Source organism: Cercospora beticola, chromosome 5, assembly GCF_033473495.1.
Source record: "Cercospora beticola chromosome 5, complete sequence".
Lineage (NCBI taxonomy): Eukaryota > Fungi > Ascomycota > Dothideomycetes > Mycosphaerellales > Mycosphaerellaceae > Cercospora > Cercospora beticola.
This window is the reverse complement of record NC_088939.1, coordinates 3,626,047-3,647,431: the sequence shown is the minus strand read 5'-3', so window position 1 is coordinate 3,647,431 and position 21,385 is coordinate 3,626,047. Positions and strand designations below refer to the sequence as shown.

General features: G+C 55.0%; 8 protein-coding genes across 8 annotated transcripts; 6 read left to right on the top strand and 2 right to left on the bottom strand.

Moving 5' to 3' along the window:
* Positions 1–282: 282 nt before the first annotated feature.
* On the top strand, positions 283–5,576 carry RHO25_008596 (uncharacterized protein; the record flags this gene model as incomplete). The annotated part of the gene is made up of 2 exons (XM_065603074.1): positions 283–623; positions 692–5,576. The coding sequence occupies 2 exons, from the start codon at positions 283–285 to the stop codon at positions 5,574–5,576; spliced, it is 5,226 nt and encodes a 1,741-aa protein (XP_065459146.1).
* Positions 5,577–6,406: 830 nt separating this feature from the next.
* RHO25_008595 (uncharacterized protein) lies at positions 6,407–7,189 on the top strand (the record flags this gene model as incomplete). The annotated part of the gene is made up of 1 exon (XM_023604414.2): positions 6,407–7,189. One exon carries the CDS (start codon positions 6,407–6,409, stop codon positions 7,187–7,189), a length of 783 nt encoding a protein of 260 aa, XP_023460523.1.
* A 472-nt stretch (positions 7,190–7,661) lies between these two features.
* Positions 7,662–9,704, top strand: RHO25_008594 (uncharacterized protein; the record flags this gene model as incomplete). Its single annotated transcript, XM_023604413.2, has 4 exons — positions 7,662–8,313; positions 8,367–8,568; positions 8,632–8,792; positions 8,857–9,704. 4 exons carry the CDS (start codon positions 7,662–7,664, stop codon positions 9,702–9,704), a joined length of 1,863 nt encoding a protein of 620 aa, XP_023460526.2.
* Positions 9,705–9,710: 6 nt separating this feature from the next.
* On the bottom strand, positions 9,711–10,775 carry RHO25_008593 (uncharacterized protein; the record flags this gene model as incomplete). The annotated part of the gene is made up of 1 exon (XM_023604412.2): positions 9,711–10,775. One exon carries the CDS (start codon positions 10,773–10,775, stop codon positions 9,711–9,713), a length of 1,065 nt encoding a protein of 354 aa, XP_023460527.1.
* A 477-nt stretch (positions 10,776–11,252) lies between these two features.
* Positions 11,253–12,082, top strand: DHG2_2 (L-rhamnose-1-dehydrogenase; the record flags this gene model as incomplete). Its single annotated transcript, XM_023604411.2, has 2 exons — positions 11,253–11,566; positions 11,620–12,082. 2 exons carry the CDS (start codon positions 11,253–11,255, stop codon positions 12,080–12,082), a joined length of 777 nt encoding a protein of 258 aa, XP_023460524.1.
* Positions 12,083–12,092: 10 nt separating this feature from the next.
* Positions 12,093–14,213, bottom strand: RHO25_008591 (uncharacterized protein; the record flags this gene model as incomplete). Its single annotated transcript, XM_023604410.2, has 1 exon — positions 12,093–14,213. The coding sequence occupies one exon, from the start codon at positions 14,211–14,213 to the stop codon at positions 12,093–12,095; it is 2,121 nt and encodes a 706-aa protein (XP_023460525.1).
* Positions 14,214–14,391: 178 nt separating this feature from the next.
* Positions 14,392–15,150, top strand: RHO25_008590 (uncharacterized protein; the record flags this gene model as incomplete). The annotated part of the gene is made up of 3 exons (XM_023604409.2): positions 14,392–14,668; positions 14,726–14,810; positions 14,868–15,150. 3 exons carry the CDS (start codon positions 14,392–14,394, stop codon positions 15,148–15,150), a joined length of 645 nt encoding a protein of 214 aa, XP_023460530.1.
* A 3,963-nt stretch (positions 15,151–19,113) lies between these two features.
* On the top strand, positions 19,114–20,754 carry GT2 (Type 2 glycosyltransferase; the record flags this gene model as incomplete). Its single annotated transcript, XM_023604408.2, has 4 exons — positions 19,114–19,148; positions 19,230–20,072; positions 20,133–20,427; positions 20,491–20,754. 4 exons carry the CDS (start codon positions 19,114–19,116, stop codon positions 20,752–20,754), a joined length of 1,437 nt encoding a protein of 478 aa, XP_023460531.1.
* Between the last annotated feature and the right edge of the window lie 631 nt (positions 20,755–21,385).

Sequence of the window (21,385 nt, the reverse complement as noted above, 5' to 3'; positions counted from 1 at the left end):
TTGGCAGAAACGGGATGCGCCGTTGGAGGTTCGCTCCTTCTTCGCTCCGCAAGTGGCTCCGCCCGCAAGCGCGACTCGAGCTAAAAGTTGCAGCGACCACGCCAGCAGCACGACGTCGGGCGGCTCACTTTTGACTTGTTGTTCTGCACTGATCGCATGGGCTTGGCGTGTTGGGGATTCGAAGGTCGTCTACAGCAATTGCACCGCGTCACGCGCCCGTTGAATGTGCGAGTTTCATGATGGTCTTTGTTGGACGAGACGCGACGGTCGTGATTTCTGGCCATGAACCCTCCTGATCTCCCCACGCGCGAGACCGACGCTGTGATTGACGAGAGCGTCGCCGAACCACTCGAGCAACACGCGCGACTCGCCTCACCACGCGACGACGGCGACGACCCCGCAGCCGACCCGACGACCATCAAATCCGAGCCTCTCGACCATGGCAGCGATGGTCAGCGCCCGTCCGCCGACGCCGACGCCGCCGCCCCTCCACCCACGCTCCCACCGGACCATGCATCGCCGGCGACCAAGAGGAGGCGGGAGTCAGAGGTCGAGCTGCACACCCCCGAGCCTGCGCAACACAATCCGCCCAAGAAACGCAAGAGGGCCGCCAGTCCGCCTTGGTAGGACGCTCGCGTGTAACAGCCCATCACCTTGAGACACTTGCTGACTGACCCACGTCCGATAACAGGCAATTTCCTGTCGCTGCGCAGTCGACCCTGAAGTCCGTTGATGGACGCCGTGTTTCAGCGCGGCACTCAAACGTAGGCACCCCCGGTCTGTCTGGATCCGAGGCCGAACGCGTAGAGACCACACATTCTCGCGGCCGCAGTCAGAGCACCACTGCAGCTTCCCGTCCGCCGTCTCCGCCGTGGAAGAGGTTCGAGGCGCAGGGTCCCACTTCCATCTACATTGACGGCCAGCGTAAGAGCGGCCGTGCCAACAAGGATCTGGTTGCTGTACCCAAGCGTATTAGTCCGCGGAGCAAAAGGCAGGTGGACAGGCTGGGTGGGCAGAAGCATGCGGATATCAAGCCGAGTGCGAGCAAGAGCATGGGAGGAAGCACTCGCAAGAGCGAGCCAGGATCGGAGAAGTCCAAAAAGCAGGCCAATGGACTGGAGCGACCGTCGTCGTCTACTGATAGTGCACAGCGCATCGCGGACCTCCAGGCTCAGATAGCTGCGTTGCAGCCCAGCCGCTCATTCGCACAGGACCCGACTTCGCCCACGACGAACGGTGTGAAGCGCAATCCGGGCAGGCCAAAGTCGAAGATCAAGCGCGAGCCATCGCCAGCTCTGCGACGGAAAAGCCATCGGAACAGCGATGCCTCTCCCGATTCTCCGACTCTCGCGAAGCCGTCACCGAGGCTCAAACTGAAGGTCGCCCCACGAGCCTTTATCCCACCGCCGTTCCCTCAAGCCAGAGTGCCGTCGCCGATACTACCTCCCAGATTATCGATCTGGCAACTGCTAGATAACCTCGAGCTCCAAGAAAGGCAAGCACCGTCCGCTGAGAACGATCGTGGACCACTTTCTGTTGAGAAACTTGCAGAAGACGAGGCGAAGTACGTATCCCGCGAAGCTGCTACCAGGAGGAGAATACTCGAGGCTACACAAAGCGGCGGACCATTGAGCAAGGAGAACCTGAGCCTGTTCCACGACGACCAGCAACCCGAGCCACCGCAGCAGTATGGTCATGGCGATCACCTGACAGCCCACGCGCTGTACCTCCGAACACTTCAGATCAGGGAGAAGACCGTTCACCGCACTTTAGCCAAGAAGGTTGCACAAGAGGCTTTGGAGAAGTGGAAGGAGCGCAATGGACCTACTGAAGAGGACCTCATCGCGGAGCGGAACAAGATCGTTGACCATGTCAAGAAGCAGATCGTTGCGGATATGAAGGCGAAGTGGGAAATGGTTGAGGCGCACGTGAAAGAAATGAAGCGGCGATCATGGGAAAAGGAGCAAGAGCGTGTCCGTGCGGAGAAGCTGAAAGAGAAGCTTGAATACAGCGAAAACCTTTTAGCAAAGCAGCGTGGCGAAGCCGACAGCGACTCGGGCATGGATGAAGACGGCGTGAGTGACGCTGAAGAGTCGGACCAAGAGAGCGAGGAGGACTCGGAAGAGAACATGGACAGCTCAGATGAATCAGAGGAGGAGGGCGCCATGAGTGAAGAAGCATTTGCAGCATACAAGGCAAAGCGTGACGCTGAGCTTGAAGCAGAACGTCAGGCTTCTCAAGGCGTGGAGCCTCCGGACAAGCTGGACTCTGAAGTCGTGCCGGTGCACAACGAGGACCGCAACATAGAGACCAATGCTACCTCGCCGACTCAAGAGCAGAAAGATAGCAATGATGCGGAGCACGACAAGGGAGACGCAACGCCTGAAGCCGAGGGAGAAGGCGATGCCATGGATATCGATGGTGCAGCACCATCCAGTCGGTCCAAGACGTCTGGTTTGGTAGCATTATTTCAGGACGATGACGACGCGGATGACGATGAGACTTCTGACGAGTCCGTGGACATGGATTCGGAAGACTACGATTCGGACGAAGATATGAGTAGTACTGGCGATGAAGCCGACAACAACGATAATGACGAAAACGAGGATGGCACCGACGATACTGAACAACCTCCGGGACTGCGGAATTCCTTGATGGCTCTTTACAGTGACAAGGAGCTCTTGAAGCAAAAGGAGGGTGGTCTTCCAACGCCAATGACCAGTGTGGAGAACGGTGGCGATGATGAGAACGCGCGGCCACAATCTGAACCCAGATCGGAGGCTCAAGCAGATGCTGGCGCGTCTACCGACGAGAAAGCGATCGTGAACGGCATAGACGAACAGCCAGGTGCCGTGGACTCGGAGGACAAGGCTGCCCCACCTTTGCAAACGAACGGAGATGGCGATGCTATGGACACCGAGCAGGGCGAAGAAGTGGACGGGGCGTCAGAGACTTCGGAGTCGGGCTTCACAAAGACCCTTGTGCCAGTTCCCACCCTACTTCGCGGCACTCTTCGCTCATACCAGCACGCTGGTGTGGACTGGTTGGCCTCCTTGTATCGCAATGGCACAAATGGCATACTTGCTGACGAGATGGGCCTCGGCAAGACAATACAAACGATTGCCCTACTCGCGCATCTGGCAGAGGTGCACGAGGTTTGGGAGACACATCTTGTCATTGTACCGACATCGGTCATCCTGAACTGGGTCACAGAGTTCCAGAAGTTCTTGCCTGGTTTTCGTGTTTTGGGATATTATGGATCTGCGTCCGAACGAGAACTCAAGCGTAAAGGTTGGACGAATGACCCACACCACGAAGACCGATCAAAGAGAGGCTACAACGTAGTGATCACAAGCTACAATGTTGCAGCGCAGGACATCAACGCGATCCGTGGCCAGCAGTGGCACTATCTCATCCTGGATGAAGCTCACAATATCAGGAATTTCAACAGTCAGCGGTGGCAGCTGTTGATACGTTTGAGAACAAAGGCGCGCCTTCTGCTCACCGGAACACCGCTGCAGAATGATCTTGCCGAAGTCTGGTCTCTGCTCACTTTCTTGACTGCGGGTGACGAAAGCCGGTCCCATGGTGAGCTTGAGGAGTTTCTCAGCCATTGGAAGGACCCTGTCAAGGAGATCTTCGACCAAGGAGTTCAGAAATTGACCGAAAATGCCCAGCGTGTGGTTGACCAATTGCATATCTCCCTGCGCCCATTCTTGCTTCGCCGCAAAAAGGATGAGGTGGAAAAGGACCTTCCCAAAAAGACAGAATCCGTGGTGGTGTGCAAGCTCAGCAAGCGCCAACGTCAGCTGTATCAAGATTACATGGGGCTCGCATCCACACGCGACACGCTCGCTAAGGGCAGCGGTGTTCAAGCAGGAGCTGTCTTATTGAGTCTGAGGAGGGTGTGTAATCATCCAGATCTCTTTGACCCACGGCCAATTCAGACCAGCTTTGCAATGGAATACAGTCCTCTGGAGGGCTACGCCGAATCTGAGCACCTGATCCGCCGCATGTCTGGGGCTCGTGACAACATCCCTGCGAAACTACTGATTGTCAGCAACACGTCTCTGAGGAGATCTGCAATGAACCGTTCACGACAGCTCGCTGTGGGTGACGAGCTCTCACGCCAGCTGAGCGAAGTTGAGTCGACCATACCCATCGAAGAACCCGATCGCGCAACAATCGCAGGCTCCCGCGCTCTCCAACGCCTTCGCATGCGGCAGCGCAGGTTGCGGCAGCTCCGTTCTTGCATTGCAGCCACTGAGTCTGCGTTAGACCAGGAGCCGTTGCTTCCAACAGATCTTCGGGAGGTTATCACTGTCAGCAACAACAAGCCTTACATGTTCAAGCCGAAATCTCAGCCGCTGGTCAAGACATGGCAAGGACACACACGAATGGGTCGAAGGCCCATGCGCTTTGAACATCTCAGTGACTGGCATGTGGCCAATGACACACAGCTGCAACGCGATGTCGCTACTCTGGACAGCTACGCAGAGGACATGAAAGAGCTCATTGTGCGATTTGCATTCGTGCCACCTGCCGCGACGGTGCCTATCTTGGATTATGCCATCCCGCGGAAGGCGCAAGAGGCCGTGCGTAGCTCACCATTGTATCCAGCTGATCACGATTATGGTCATGAAGCCCGGGTTCGAACATCCATTGCCTTCCCGGATAAGCGCCTCCTTATCTACGATGCAGGTAAGCTGCAACGCCTGACATATCTACTACGGGACTTGCAATCACGAGGGTCTCGCAGTCTGATCTTCTCACAAATGACTGGAACGCTCGACGTGCTGGAACATTTCCTGAGCTTGATGGGATTGCCCTACTTGCGCTTGGATGGAAGTACGCCAGTTGAGCGCAGACAACTCTATTCGTCCGAATTCAACCGCGCGGACTCCAAGTATCAGTGTATGATATTGTCGTCCCGTGCTGGAGGAGTGGGCCTGAACTTGACCGGCGCATCTTCAGTAATATTCTACGACCTGGACTGGAATCCGCAGATGGATCGACAGTGTATGGATCGAGCTCATCGCATTGGACAGACGAAAGACGTTGAGGTGTACAAACTTGTGAGCGAGAAGACTGTAGAGGAGAACATCCTGCGGCGTGCCAATCAGAAGAGTCTGCTCGACCAGACTGTCATTCAAGACGGACACTTCACGACGGAATACCAGCTCAAGCGCAGCTCTGACGACAAACAAGACGAGATTGACGACGCCATCAGCCGTTTGCTTGGAGGGGACGAGCAAGCCACAACGACAGCGCTTGCGTCGGTGGAGGACAAAGAGGATGTTCAAGCTGCAGAGAAGGCTGGCAAGGAAGATCGCACCGACGATGTCGACTTTGGTGATCGTTCATCGAAGGGACCCTCCAAGGCCAACACTCCTGGACCAGGCGCAGCAGAGGACGAGGTCGACGAGTTTACAGAGGAACTCAAGGGTCACGTTGACCTGTACATGATCAAGCAGATGGAGCATCTGCTGCAAGGCTGGGTATACACACCGCCACCAGCACGACTGGACAAGCATGGCAGAGATCGTAGCCATCGACCCAAAAAGAGAATTCGATAGATGCGAACCTGACAGCACAGGTCGCTGGGCGGTGGCATTGTAGAACTATAGGGAGGGGACACGCATAGCGAAGGAGTTCAGTACCAAGGCGGTGCATCGTCGACTCTGACGTGTTGATCAACAACACTGAACGAACATGTAACATAGCGAAAGCGAAGAACATTTGCAAAAGCAACCACACGGCCATTCCAGTGTCGATGCCCAGATGTGGAAAGTGGCAGTTCCAATCTAGATGAATGTGGCTTGTGTAACTTTGATCCCCTCGCAGCCTCTCACAGCACACACATACCAAGCCTGGCATAGCCGGTAGCCGTGGGAACGTGACCTTGTCTTGCTTGTGCACCGCCTACAGATCAAAAGTATCATCATCCTGCGGCCTCATAGTGCAGCGCAGCGTGGCAGCCAGCATAACAATGACGTGAATCTTAGTGGCGATCCTCAGAGATGTGAAGATTCCTGATTGGTGATCATCAGCAAAGGCCAAGGCGCAGCGTGGCTTGAATGGCGAGACTTGAGTGGTAGCATTCACCGCTTGGCTCTTTCTGCTCGTGCCGCAGAAGCTCCTGCGTGCACAGGCTAAAGACGCATCATAGAATGAGACTTTCGCTCCTTCGCGGTACTCCGCTTGCTTCGCCTCATTGCGGTCATTGTTATATAACAAGGGACACCTGGGACTTGCCTTTTCTTCGCTTGCCACAGACAAGCATTTCATTTTGTTTCACCACAGCCTGTACTTCACTGTCTTACGATACGACACGAACGACGACAGACCACAGCGTCGACTTACCGTCTTCTAATATAATCAAAGCGACACACACCCAACAGCCAAGATGAGGTTACTGCAATCCATCTTTTACCTGATCACCCTCTTCACACTCGGCCAAGCACTGGCTCTACCGGGGTCGATCAATGACATCACCGAAGCATCCAAGCAACTCTTCAAGCGCAAGGGCGGCGGTGGAGGCGGCGGACGTGGTGGCGGCAGCAGTGGAGGAAGTTCTCGTGGCGGCAGCAGCAGCAGCTCCTCGTCCTCGTCTTCCAGTGGTTCCTCATCTAGCGGCGGCCGCACATCAAGTGGCTCCAGCACCGGCGGCTCAACACGCGCAGGCTCTGGTCCTGCTCGAGGATACGGCAATGGACGCTACTACGGTGGCGGCGCTGCAGCTCCTTACAGTGCTGGCGCAACACGCGGAGGTCTAAGAACGCCTGTCCTCCTCGGCGCCGGTGCTCTCCTCGTCTTCCCAGCCATCGCAGCCTACGGCGCGTACGGCGCATACTCCTACGGTTACCCATACTACTGGAACTACCGCAACCAGACCTCCGGACAGAACGAATCCCACCCGGCGCAGTGCTGGTGCGCGAGGTACTACTCTTGTTCATGCGATGAGAACAACGAGACGGAATATCAAAACAACGTCGCGAACAACGCATCACAGGCAAAGTTGGTCAGACTAGAGGGCGATGACAACGACACATTGGTGATCGACGGCACTCTGCCAAACGGTACCACCGCTCCAGGTGGATCGGACAGTGGCGCGATGGGCAGTGCGCTTGAGATGGTCGGATACTGGCCTATGGTCGCTATTGCACTGGCCACGGCTTATGTGCTTTGAGGGGATCGCAGATCCAGATTACGACCCGATACGACTTTGTACATTTCACGATTGGAGATGGACGAACACTTTTTGATACCCTTGGTGAGCGCGTACGCAGAACCGCGAATTGTACGATAGCAGAATAGATACTTATGTACAGCATTTTTGGTCAGTGTTTATTTTCGTGTCACTATGATGAAGTACGAATTTTCGGTGAGGAACGATCGATCACTACGAGGGAAAGCAGCATGTTATCATCCTTGACACCGTAATGCAACTCAGTATGAAGGCAAGATGTGGAGCGACCTTCTCTTTGTCTCCCGAGCCATCTACAGAGATGAACGTTGTCCTCGACAAATGCGGCACACGAAATGGAGCTCGAACAATGAACAACACTTCTTGAGGCCCCAGAAAAGGTCGTTCCATATACCTCACAGGGAGCAGGAACATGTATGTCCAACCATAGCATAAGCCAAACTCCAAGCTCAACATGTCATTCGGCGACACAGACCACTACCGCGAACTCTTCCTCGAGCTCGAGACGACACCACACAGAAGCCAGCTTAACCCGGCGCAAATCCAGCTCTTGACCAATGCACTCAAAACCCGTTGGAACGGCCTCTCTGAATTCCGCCGCAACGAACGCGGCCGCGCCATTCAAAATTTTCACGAAGCATTGAAAGATAAATCTGATGCGCAGCGGCAGCTTGCTTACGTGGAGAAATATCGCGGTGCTCCCAACGATAATGGGAGTGATATCTGGAGGCCGAGGTTCGGGTTGTATGAGGAGAAACTTCGAAAAATGGTCAGGGTTTTGAGGAAAGTGGATCTCAGGTGTGGGCAGCTTTGGAGATTGAGGGAGAAAGAGAGGCAGGGGGATCCGGTGGGGACGTGGTTGAGAGATTTGTTAGATGCGGCGAGGACTGAGGCGGATAGCATTGACGACTGGATGCGGCGGGAGCTTAGTACGTTGAGGCAGAAGGCGGAGAAGCGGGCAAAGGCGTTGGAGGAGGCGGGCGATGATAGCGATGATGATGTGGAGATCGCTGAAGAAGATATCGCGGCAAATGAGGAGCAGAGTGATCCCGTAGACGATGAGGACGAGAGCGAAGGCGAGGGAAGCGATAGTAGCGGCAGTCGTGGTGAGTTCTGTGTAAATTTTACCAAATTGGCAGTTACTAACATAGTCGCGCAGCCTGGTACGGCACATTGTATCTCGGTGGCGGAAGCTACGGTGCAGCATATCTCTGGCTTCAAGTCGACCAGAGGACAGACACGATCTGCAATCGTGTGGTATGCAAGAAAGCGAATCTGGCCCCAATTTGGAATTATTCTCATTTCTGGACAAATGGAGCTCCGGGCATAACAGACAACTTTTCGGATAACCTGCCGACGGAGTAAGATCAATAGCCTCTTTATGTGATGTTTCATGATGAGCTTCCGACTGACGAAGGCAACAGGATACAAGCCCATCTAGGTCTCCGTGGCAAGCCTGGATCGAGGAGCACGGTGGAGATGCTGAACTACAATCTTCGCCTAGAGGACAAACAAGCTGATTTGTACTTGGAATATTGTCCATTCGGCGACGCCTTTGATCTTCTCAGCGGAAATTATGGATACCGTAAGTAGTAGTTCTCACATCGAGCAAGTGCTATCAATCGGGACTCAGCTGAACAAGTCGATAGACGCTGCAGAACACACGAAGAGGATCGAGTCACCCTGGGAAGACCATTCGGACGAATACAAGTTGTATCCGGAGCCTTTCTGCTGGGCCGCCTTCCAGAATCTGGTTATCGCCGGCATCCTTATGGAGCGAGGTCAATTGAAGAGGACCGGAGCTGATCCCGATTGGCCTGTAATTGTCCACCGCGATTTCAAAATCGACAACATCTTCTTCGGAGTGGCAGACGACAAAAGTTTCCCGGGGTATCCCCGAGCCAAAGTTGGTGACTTCGGTCTGGCGATCGCCATACCTCCCAACGACCCGCGTGACTTGGGAGACCTGAGAACGCAAGGAACGGCCGAACACGCTGCGCCCGAGATGCAAGTCCGACTCGAAGTTTCAAACGTCCGGCGAACACAATCGACCAAGACAAACGTTTGGGGCGTGGGCATTGTAATGTTCTCGTTGCTCGCTGGTAAATATGGACCATGCACCGTGAACGAGACGTGGTTCGACTGGGACAGACCGAGTCGAAGGGAGCCTCCGGAGTTGGATGCTTCGGCGCAAGCATTCTACAGCCGTGAGCTGGTCAACTTGGTCATGGCATGTATGCGCTACAACGATAGCGATCGGCCATCTTTCGATCATCTCTTCGCAGAGATTCGCAAATACACCACTCCGGGCGCACGCGACCGCGCCTTCGGTCTGCGGGATTTATCTCCCGAACACCCCGAATATGGAGCGAAGTTTGCTGGACACAGTGTGCCGTTTGGTGTAGACAATTATGCTCTTGGCTTGGCATACGATGATTCGGGATTCGACGAGCTTTACAGTCCAGCGAGACCACCTGCTGCGCTGGCCGGTGTTTAATGTATTTCAGCCGAGCTTGTAGGCTCTCCGAGCTGCTTCGCTCCAAACCGATGCCCTATCTGCATCTGAGAGATCAGCAACTTGATTTTCGATCAGATCTGCGACGATCCCCTTCCACATCGTCCACGAAGCTTCTTCGCCCGGTCCTCGGACATTGCAGACAGGCCAATCACTGCCGAACATGATTCTTTCAGGCCCGAACACTGCAAAGACATGTTCGACCCAGGGCTTCATGTGTTTGGCAATGGCAGCAGCGTCCTTGGTCGCGAGAACCTCCTCGGGAAGTTCGCTCAAGCCACCCGAGAGCTTCATGTATGTTTTAGACCACCCGGCCATGACTTGCGTCGCTTTTGTCCAAGCCCGAAACTCCGGGCCGTTTGGTATAAAATCCGGCTTACAAAGGTGGTTGATCACGAATGTGACCTTCTCCGCCTCCGAGACGTCCAAATGTGCCTTCTCCATCGCTGTCGCGATCGCCTGTAGTTGCCACGCACCCCCGGAGTGCTGGTCAACGCCAATGTCAAATGCGAAGCCACGTTTGCCGAGTAGTTGGAGGTTTTTTGTGAAGTGGTCACTCCAGACCAGTCTCTCGAATTCCTCTTGGTCTTGTATGAATTGTAGCAGAAATCGAAAGCCTTTGACTCGTTTCCACGTCTCTCGTCCAGCGGTCTCTTCAGCCACGCGTAGCCACTCTTCTAGTACGTTCGTCGGTTGGTCCATTGGTGCCCAGGCAACAATCCCGATGAGAATATGGCTGTCTCGCTCGCCATATTTGCCTTCGACTATATCTCGTAGGAATCTGATCTCGTCCAGTGGGCCTTTGGCCCATGATCGCAGGTCGCCATTGGGCTTGTCATAGCGCACGTCGGTCTCAACGTACACAACTCCTTCGAAAGTGACGTCTTGCTTGCGTAGCTCATCTTGTTTGGAAGCGCGATAGTAGTCGGAGAGTATGTGTTGCTTAGCAAGTGGCATACCCGGCGTCATCCAAGCGTGGCCTCCTTCGCCAGCATGTGACATGCTCTGGGGCCAGACATGCGTGTGAGAGTCAATGATGCGAAGCGGCGCCATGGTTGCGGCGTACGCTGCAGAGGCGAAAGGTCCAGAGATGAATGGTTACAAAGAAGAATGCTAAGCCCTGTCGTTTCCCACTCGCCTCGAAGTCTACTGCATCGCGGATGCAGAGGAATTACGAAGATGTGCAATGCAATCAATATCTGCTGCTTGCTGCAGTGCAGGCTCGGGCTTCCGCGCTCATCAGGACGTCGGCCGGTGTCAGGAATAATGCATGATCTCGCCAAAGACTTGCTGCAAGGCCGAAAGATCGGGGTCTGCCGGGTTTGCAGTTTACACGCATGTGCGGCTCGCCAGCTCGCTGTGCATTGCGCCGAACCAGACCCCTCCTGCATCGAGCCAGCGAAACAAGCTCCAATTTGGTTGCATACATGGGCCGAGAAAAATTGTTGCCATGTTGTGTAGTGAACGTAGAAGACACGCTGTGCTCATCACTCATTTCGCGACGGTATTTTGTGATTGGAGCAATCGAAGATGGCAGCACTACTGCAAGGCAAAGTTGCGGCTATTACAGGAGCCGTGACGGGCATAGGCAGAGCCATTGCGTTGGACTATTTGAGACATGGAGCTAGTGTTGCTGTGAATTATTATCCAGACGACAAGTCGGCCAGCCAATTCGAGGCATTGTCAAAAGAAGTTGGCGAAAACGCAAGACTTATCGGAGTGCCCGGGGACATCACCAAACCGGAGACAGGCCAGGAGCTGGTCAAGAAGACTGTTGAGAAGTTCGGAAAGCTAGATGTCTTCGTGAGCAATGCAGGAGTTTGCCAGTTTGCCGACTTTCTCACGTATGCAATCACATGTGTTTGGCTGTTGAGCTGCATGACTGACCTTGCCACAGCATGTCGCCCGACCTGGTCAACCACACCATACAAACAAACCTCAACGGTGCATTCTTTGCAGTGCAGGCCGCGGCGCGGCAGATGTCGACGCAAGAGCCACGTGGTGGCAGTATCATCGGCGTGTCGTCAATATCTGCATTGGTGGGTGGTGCAGGACAGACACATTATACCCCCACCAAAGCTGGCGTTTTATCCTTGATGCAGAGTACAGCATGTGCATTGGGGAAATATGGCATCAGATGCAATGCTCTATTGCCGGGCACGATCCGGACACAACTCAACGATGAGGATTTGGCAAGCGAAGAGAAGCGACAGTACATGGAGGGTCGCATACCGCTAGGCAGGCTGGGACAGCCGAAAGACCTGGCCGGACCAGCTGTGTTCCTGGCCAGTGATCTGAGTGAGTACGTTTCTGGGGCGCAACTTCTTGTTGACGGAGGCCTCTTTGTCAATCTGCAGTAAAAAGATTGCTTCAATCGAAACCATCAAAGTCTGCGCCTTGATCGTTCGGTTCAGCCGATGCCGCGTCTCGTCGTCGACGACTGCCCAGGATTGCACCACGTCGTTTGTTCTCTTGTCGTCGTACAAAGCCAGCTTTGGTGCTGATCTTGGCTTTGCGAGCTGCTCGCGGATCCTTGTTCATGCCTCGGGCAGTTCTCGTTTCCACCCCGTGCTTCTTCAGATCCTGCTTCGCTTTCTTGTTGAGATCTGGCAACGCATCAAGCAACCATTTCTGAACCCCAGTGTCCGGATTGCCCTTCTGCTTCTGCGCCATTGAGACCACATTGGCGATTGGTTTCATGTATGGTATGTCTTCTTGGCTGAACAGTGTAACGGCCACGCCACCCTCGCGTCCGGCTCGCCCAGTGCGTCCCACGCGATGGATGTATGCTGCACTCGACGTGGGGATGTCATAGTTGACCACCCCGTTCACGCCACGGAAATCCACGCCTCGCGACAGGAGATCTGTTGTGATCAGGACCCAGACCTCCCCTCTGCGGAATTTAGTCATGACAGTATCGCGTGCTGCATCCGAGAGGTCTGAGTGTAGCACAGCAATCCTACTGATGCCGCCAGCTTCCGCGGGTATGTCGTAAAGCAGTTCTGAATGCAGTGCAACGGCACGTTCAATAGTTTGCGTGAAAACAAGGAACGGAGGCAGTAATGGAGGTCCAGATTCTGTTGAACTTGTGGCAGGATGCAGGAGGTTGCGGAGACCCATGAGTTTGCCCTGCTCCGAAGCCGAATACACCAACTTGTGCTCTACGTTTGGCACGGCCGAGTCCTTCAGACCAACCACGAGTCGTAGAAGGGGAACTGCAGCGGCGGCGTCGTCGTCTCCCTGCGCAATCCGAGCGCGTCGCTCTTGCATAATCGACTGTGCCAGCTCTTCGATGTTGCTTCCCATGGTCGCTGACCACAAACTGACTCGCAAGTCAGGATGAGGTAGACCATTCCAGATCGCCAACGTTTGTTCGCGAAACAGCGGGTCCAGCAAGACGTCGGCCTCGTCAAGAATCAGGTGCTGAACATTTGAGAGTGCTTCGGACTGGTCGTGTGGCAGACCTTGGACAATGCCAGCGAGCGCTCCAGGCGTTGAGACAAGGATATCGGCCTTTACTGCAGTTCCAGAAGGCTTTCCAATGTCTGGAGGCTGGTCATCTTCGTCTTCACTGTCATGTGTTGACGTAGTGGACATGGCCAATTTCATTCCCTTCCGAACCTGTGTCACGCGCAACCCAGTGTTGCGAGCAAGCTTCTTGCACTCGTTCACTATCTGACTGGCGAGCTCTTTAGTGGGAGCAAGGATAATGGAGGAGATAGATCTCGGGGTATCATTGCGCTCGCGCTTGATTTGGTGAAGCCTATGCATTAGAGGTATGGCAAAAGCAAGCGTCTTTCCGCTGCCTGTAGGTGCCACCGTCAACAGGTCAACATGACTGTGTTCTGTGGCAGACGGAACGCCAGTAGTGGACAAAAGCGCACTGGGTGATTCCAACAAAAGTGGGATTGCCCCGAGTTGAACCTCTGTTGGCATGGAATAGCCCTGGTCTTCAACATTGCTTGCGATTCTAGCTGAGACGCCATATATCTCTCGAAGCTCCGAGAAGGTTTGTAATGGCTGTGGATATATCGACAGCTTTTCGGCTTTCGCTTGCTTCTTGTCACCTTTCTCTTTCCCCTTTGAGCGTGCCTTGTCCTCGACTGCTGGTGGGTTGAGCCACGTAACCTTCAACTTGTGCTGGCGCAGCACATTTTTGCGCTCTCCTTCGGGCAATCGATACGAAGTGGGTGCTGAATTGTCTTTCTCGCCCTCGTCGGTCTGCTTTGCCACCGCGCTCTGCTTTGCGGACGCCGCAGGAGATTCGCCTTTCGCATTTGACCGTCCACTACCGAAGAAGTCCAGCTCTGCGGAAGCATCATCGATCATGTCGCCCCCTCGCTTCCGTTTTTTCGAGCCTGGTGCGACAGCTTCGGCTTTCACTGGGAAAAGCTGAGGTGCTGCATTCTGGCCGCTAGATGGTGTGCTGCGCTGCACCGTTCCCGTCTTTGAGCGTTTGATTGATCGCGACAGCAATTTGAGAGGATCCATGTGTTGGTTCGAATTCAGATTCGGCCTAGCATACTTGTTGTCGAATTATTTCAGAGAGAGTGTTGCGACTTAAAGTTTTCGGAGCTCGGGAGAATTCGCGGACCTTGCCGTAGCTGTCGACTTCCGAGCGCTTTTTGCATTGGAGACAGCTTCCGTCACCCAGCACTCCCTCACCACAATGGCATCTCCCGCCATGTCCCGGATGGTCTTGCGCCAGTCCAAGTTCCTTCTGCAACGACGCGCCGCCTCGACGACCTCGGAGGCCGCCTCCGCCGCATCGAAGGGCGCAACAGCGGCTAAGGAGACGGCTCAAAACACCGTGTCGAAAGCACAACAAGGACTGTCCAAGGTCACAAGCTCTGCCGGTCCAGCACTGAGCAAGGCCGCTGCCGGTGTCAGTAGCAGTCTATCGAAGGTCGGTGGACGCACAGGAGCGCTCATCGGCTTTGTACAAGGTCAGTCGTGGGAGAGGCTGGGAGAGCAACGATGGCATTCAACTGAACAATGCGTAGGCCTGGTCCCCCATGTAGTCTACTATGGCAAAGTCGCCGGCGAGCTGGGCAAGATCATCTACACTGGACGCGGCATGCAGCCACCGTAAGCATCGCAGGAGGTGTTGGGGTATGGGCAAGAGAAGTGGCTGACTTTCCGCAGCAACGCACAAACCGTCCAGAATGTCATCGCACCCATCCGAAACGCAGTGTCGAACCCCGCCGCCGTCGGTTCGCGAACAGCCAAGGCCGCCGAGAAGACCGCAGACCAAGCGCTCAATAGCCCACAGTCGTTCTTGGAGAGGTTAAGAAACCTTGATTCAGCTACCTTGACCCAGGTTGGCATCGTCACTGCTGAGACCATTGGCTTCTTCTCGATTGGTGAGATCATCGGGCGCTTCAAGATCATTGGCTACAGGAGCAACGCAGCGCATGAGCATCACTGAAAGAGTCTAATACCAAGCTATCAAGAGATTTTGGGGAAGAATCCGTTACACCTACTAGATGAAGGACAGTCGCGGCACCGCCCTGGCTTTGTCTGCGGAAGCGAGGTGCGTCTAGCACTGCGGTGGCTAAGAGGCGCGTGTACTATTGTGCATATATGCGAGGTACTTGAACCAGATACAAACGACGTTTCCATATGTGCATTCAGACAGCATACCGGCTCGCCCGCGCTCGGATGAAAATAGTGCGACTTGCCGCAAGGTCGTTCGATGGACCAACTACGCCTCAACGCCCGCCGAGAGGCGACATAATGCCTCGAACGTCACAGGCTTTTCCACGTGGAGACGCCATTGTGGGGATATTCATGAATCAGTGAGTCCCTATCAACAATATAAAGATGACTGACGTCGAGTAATTCGTAAATAGCTGCATAGTGTCAGCACGGCGAATTGAAGTCTGCCAGAGTTGTGGCGGATTTGCTTAGTGTACTGTCCGCCTTGCAGGGCCGCACATGTCTCGGCGATTTCGTTGCTACGACTAACCTTAACTAGTCCACACACGAACATGTTCATCTTACATATGCAAGACCTCACGGTTTGTCATGCGTTTCACAATCCTGTTCGTCGATCACAAGGATGATGTGGTGCAATGAGTGACGACACTGTCGCTAGTGCCTTGCTGTATGCTACAGGGCCGATGGCTGTTGGTGGCCCCTGGTGTATGATCAAGAGGAAGTACGGAGCACTGGTCGTGATCGAAAAGTGCAATGGAGCTTGCCTGATCGAAATAACGGCCGATGAGAGGTAAGCAGAGTCGACCGCTCATGAAGACGAATACTACGGTGAAGTGGGACATGCGAAGAGGCGAGTATTCATGGTGAGCTGCTTGAACAACCACGCGTTTCGTCGCTGCCATGCCTGGAGCCGAGGACAAATACTGATGCACTGGTTTGTGTGGGATTTCGCTTCCAAACCGTTGAAACAGCAAAATGATCCTCTTCGGCATCGCGTAGGGTGTCCCATACATAGTTGATACGGACATGGCAGCGGCTCGCTTGATATATTCGAGCGGACAGTGCTGGGGTGTATAACGAGAGTGTAGGAATCGGGCAAGCCCAGCTGGGCGTACTTGCCGTCCGACGTCGTCTTCTTTAGATGGCCGCAGGGCAGGCAGGGGCCGGGCACTTCCTAACTGTGATGCCAGATTAGATGGATGAACTGACAGGAAAGTGCAAGAACGACCCGAGCAGGCGGCAGCGTCTCCTGCCAACACCCCAACCAAGCCGCCTACGGAGTCGTTATGACCACCCATCCTCCCGCAGCACCTTCGCGCTCACCCTGCTGCCTGTGGCAGATCTCACGTCTAGCGGCGCCGCCTTGGAAGTATGGGAGGACGTTCCGGCGGCAAAGTCGCGCTTGGGGGAAGTAATCCGAGAAGTGTACTCACATGTACCTGCAGACAATGATCTGCTTCTAATGTCGTGCAACGGCTGCATTGGAGCCTCAAGGCACCGTGGCCGCACTCGTATCATTACGATCAGAAAACAGTCGAGCCCTCATCTGGACACGACGGCGAGTGGGCTTGCGTCACGATCCACGTCACGAATGGCACGAAGATGAGAATGCGAGCATGTACCTGCTCGGCGTAACAGTCACAAGATGGGAAAATTTCTTGCAGCAGTTGGGTGAGGTCTGCGCCTAGCCGTCGCGAAAGCCGCGGAATCCAGCTTCCAAGCGCTGCGGTGGAGACCCACGGCGAGGACAGATATTGCGACAGTCATCGTGATGGTGGCTGCATGCCCTAGTGGACGCGATGGCACAAGTTGCTTCGCGCTACGGAGAGCTCTTGCAGCTGAGATGCCACCAAGCAACCGTGGAGGATCGTGTGCTTCGTTAAGCGACAGCCGTCGCTGTCGTGCGAGCAAGCATGCCAGCATACAGACGCAGCGGAATACGGGACGATGCTTCCACGCGCGGCCGATCGATTTGAAGCAATGGGACCCCAGGTCCTCATTCTTGTGTTGTGCATATGGAAGCTGCTCGCCCTGCGGAAGGGCACATGCCCAAATGGGAACGGCGTTCGCTCGATAATGATGTCTACGTGCAGCAGCGATGGCAAGAAGGACTTGCATTTGACGTCAATACCGCCGCTACAACGGCGAGCTGTGCTCCCAATGTCCGCGAAATCGAAAAGATGCGCATCGACTTGCTTCGGACATATCGCTCGATCAAGCGCGAAAAGGCAATGGGGCGGACACAGCTCAACAGCTCTAACGGGACTATAGCTGCACGTTTTAGTGTTTGCTCGCGGCACAGGGTCCACCACTGCCAGTCCGATATGGAAGCGGACGACAGTGAAGCGTGTGGTGATAGAGGAAGGTCTAGTATGGTAGGCCTCAAGACACGCCATACGGATTAGCGCGTGGAGCAAACGGACCCTCGCGCGGGAGCAGCAGCTGTCAAAGTGTCGAGGCAGCACGTTCACATCAGCAGCAGGGACAAACGGGAGCGAGCATATCGCTTACCACATGTTATTCTTCTCAACGCTTTCGTGTGAGAAGTCCTGGCCCTAGCCGGCTGCATGATTTGGCAACACGGGTACGTACATTGTACCTAAACGAGGGTGGTGTCGAAGCTTTTCACACCAGTTCACTTCGTGGTGCTCGAGAAGTCGTCATTAGCCGTGCGTGGGTGGTGCCGGGCGTGGCTGTCGACTATCCCAGCTGTGGCATGGGCTAGCCATCGTCGATACAGCAGACGCGCAAACCCTGCGAGGCTCGGTGCCTCGAGGATGTCGCATGTGGCATGTCTCACGTCTCAACGCCTTCGGGCTGGCCAGGCGCGGTGCTGCGATCGGGGCCTCGAGCGCCCGGGGGTCAGCAGCGACGAGGCAGAAGGAGGGTGCGTGGTGGTGTGGGCGTGCGTGTGCGTGTTGTGCTCACTCTTCGGCGCGCGCAGCTTCGCTGCCGTCAGTGCGCATTGCCGCCGACCTTGAGCCAGCAGCTGGGCCCCATATGGTGCGTTGCGGGCCCGAGATTGGCCCAGGGCAGGCGGAGGGAGCGCGCGCGCGCGACGCCGATGGGCGCAATGGCATCGGAGGTTCAATAACACCACGCACCACACACGGCCGAGCGACGACGGGAGCAGCGCTGCAGCGCGAGAGTAAAATAGAATGCTGAGCTGCAGGCGCTAAGCGGCAGCCAACAAGAAGGATAATGCACAGCGATGGCGAGTAGCTTTTGACGCTGCTTGCTGCTTGCTCGCGGGTCGCCGGTCAACCAATCTGGCCGGCATCCAGCTGCTGCGGGCGAGCCAGTCCAGTCCAGTCTCTTGCTCGACCTCGACCGGAGCGTGGCTGCGCGCTGGGAGCGCGAGTAACAACGGACAAGCAGCGTGCAGTCGGCGAGAGCGCTCGTGCCCGTACGCAGGCGCCGCACGCAATCTCCATCAATCAAGCAATCAATCAATCGACCGACTATACAGCAACACTACATATGGACCCGAGCAACATGCGCACGAGCGCGCGCCCGTCTTGCCCTTGCTTAGCTTAACCTGCATGAGTGCGCCGGATGCGGCCTAGCAGCTGGAACCCCACCCGCTCGATATCGCCAGCCAGAAGTCGTCTGGCAGAGGCCAAAGAGGGGCGCGCCAAAGCTCCCTCCAGCGTCGAGTGCATGCGCCGAGCTTGCGCTCGCTCGCTCAAGTGGTGGAGCAGCTGGCACGCCTCTAATTCCACACGGTGATCTCATAAGGTATGGTCTTCTGCAGCAAAAACCCGTGCCAAATGAAACATTCGCCCAGCATGGACGGGTGCTAAGCGCTGCATAACCTACCGAGGGCGCTGTTGATACTTTTTTATATTCACCTGCTCTGCCCACACCCGCCTCCCTCTCCTCCATTTCCCTCGCGCCCGTCCTATGTCGATTCTGGACTCGCCACCACTTCCTCTCGTTTCAGGGTCGCAGCATGGTTTCCTGGTATCACATCGCCGTCTTTGCATGGTATGTTCACCTTCGTCCTGTCGTCGGCACGGGTATCAGAAACTCAATCTGCCCGGACCACGTGAGCTGATCGGTCTTCAGGTTGTTTCGATATTTTCGCTTGATTGTTAATTGCATCTCCCACTGGACCTTCAGGCCGATACCCATACCGGAGTATCCCACCTACACCTCACAGGATGTCACCATAATTCTGCCCACCATCGCCACTGGCGGCGATGAGCTCCGAGACACGATATCCACTTGTCTTCGTTCCGAGCCTTACGAGTTGCTGCTCGTCACCATCGATGCGAACCGGGACGCTCTGGTGAAGCTCGCTAACCAGATCAACGCCAAGAAGATTCGCGTGTTGAGCATTCGAGAGGCCAACAAGCGCAGGCAAATGTGCAGAGCCATCCCGGAGGTCGTCACGAAAATTACCATCTTCGTCGACGACGATGTGGTCTGGCCGGCAAAAGTATTGCCATGGATGTTGGCACCATTCGAAGATGCCAAAGTGGGCGGCGTGGGCACTTCACAGAGGCTGAAAAGGCCGGCGCAGCAGAGCGCTTGGGGTTTCCTCGGCGCCACCTATCTCGAGCGACGGAACTTCGACTGTTCCGCCTGCCTCCACATCGATGGCGGATTGCCGTGTCTCTCAGGACGAACAGTCGCCTACCGAACCGAAATTTTGCAGGATGAGGCCTTCACGCACGGATTCACTCACGAGGAGTGGAGGACGATGCAGCTGAATGCCGACGACGACAATTTCATCACGCGATGGCTGTATTCTCATGGGTGGAAGATCAAAATGCAGTATCACAAGGAATGCGAAGTGCAGACGACTTTGGAAGAGGGACCGAAATATCTCAGGCAATGTCTGCGTTGGGTGCGCAGTAATTGGCGCAGCAACCTGACCAGCTTGTTTGTGGAACGGCACTACTGGATGTATGCTGCTACTCCCCATCCTTTGAAGTCATATTTGTCCTTACTGACGCGCGGGTTCAGATCGCAACCGTGGAGCACGTATTCCGTGCTGCAAACCACAATCACCGCCTGGGCACTGCCCTATGATATTTTGATATTCACATCTTGGTATCAAGCATCAAAAGGGTGGTCATATGACGAGCGCTGGTATTTATTCACGTTCCTCGTAGTATGGACATATGGCTTCAGCAAGACTGTCAAGCTTTGGGGCCACTTCTTCCGCTACCCAGCGGACGTTGTATACATTCCTCTGTACATCGCTTTTGGCTATTACCATGGCGGCATCAAGCTCTATGGAATGTTAACGCTCGATGCGGTAAGTCTCCAGGAAATTTCCCTTTTGGGGATTATGGTTCACGATCACTGACCGCCTTTTCAGACTACATGGGGAAGCAGGGACGGAGCCGATACCGACAACCGCGTGCGTATGATCAGACTACCACCGTATGGGTCGACGTCACTCGATGCACCTGATGGTCGCAAGTCGGAATCGTTCGACTACCCGCCGCCACAAGCACCCCGAGCGATGCTCGAGGTCGACCAACTCCCAGCGTACGACACACACCAAAAACACCATCCCATACCACTGGACAAGCTTCGTCCAGTGCCGCTGACGACAACGAACGTTACCTATCACGACTAATGACCCTTCACATTTGCTGCACGATACCCCGGCATCATTCAGTTCTTTGCATCAGCACCGCACATAGAGGTAGACCGAGACGTGCGACATCCGCCGCTCGCTACCAGGAGGAGAGGCATCGAATGCCACAAAGACGGGAACGCTGTGCCTGGCCAGGAGAAAAGTTCATGGTCCTTTTCAGCGAACATGGTTGGAAGCCACTGCATGGCACCAGTTGCGAAAAAAGTTTTAGCACGCAAAGTCGGCGTAGAGGGTTTTGAAAGATTCGTCACGGCAAGATTGCGAACGCCGTCACGTCTTGGAATGATGATTGAACGGACGACATTGGGCGGCTTGGAGCTTTTTTGATTGACACAGCTTCATCTGAGCGTTTAAGCGTTTGTACAGAATAGTACACAGCCGTCGAGAGACGGCTTTTGCTGGCAATTGATCGAGTTGGCATACGTGCTGCTCGCATTTCACCTCACAGCACCACCCTTTTTTTTCCCGTCTCGCCAGCACTTTTTCTTCCCCTGCCCGTTGCGCTGTTCGCGTACCTGCAGTGAACCATGTACCGAGCGACAGTAGGCCATGGTGTGTTTCAGCAGCGCGAGACGGGTGGCATTGAGAGCGCAATGCCACTCCACTCGTG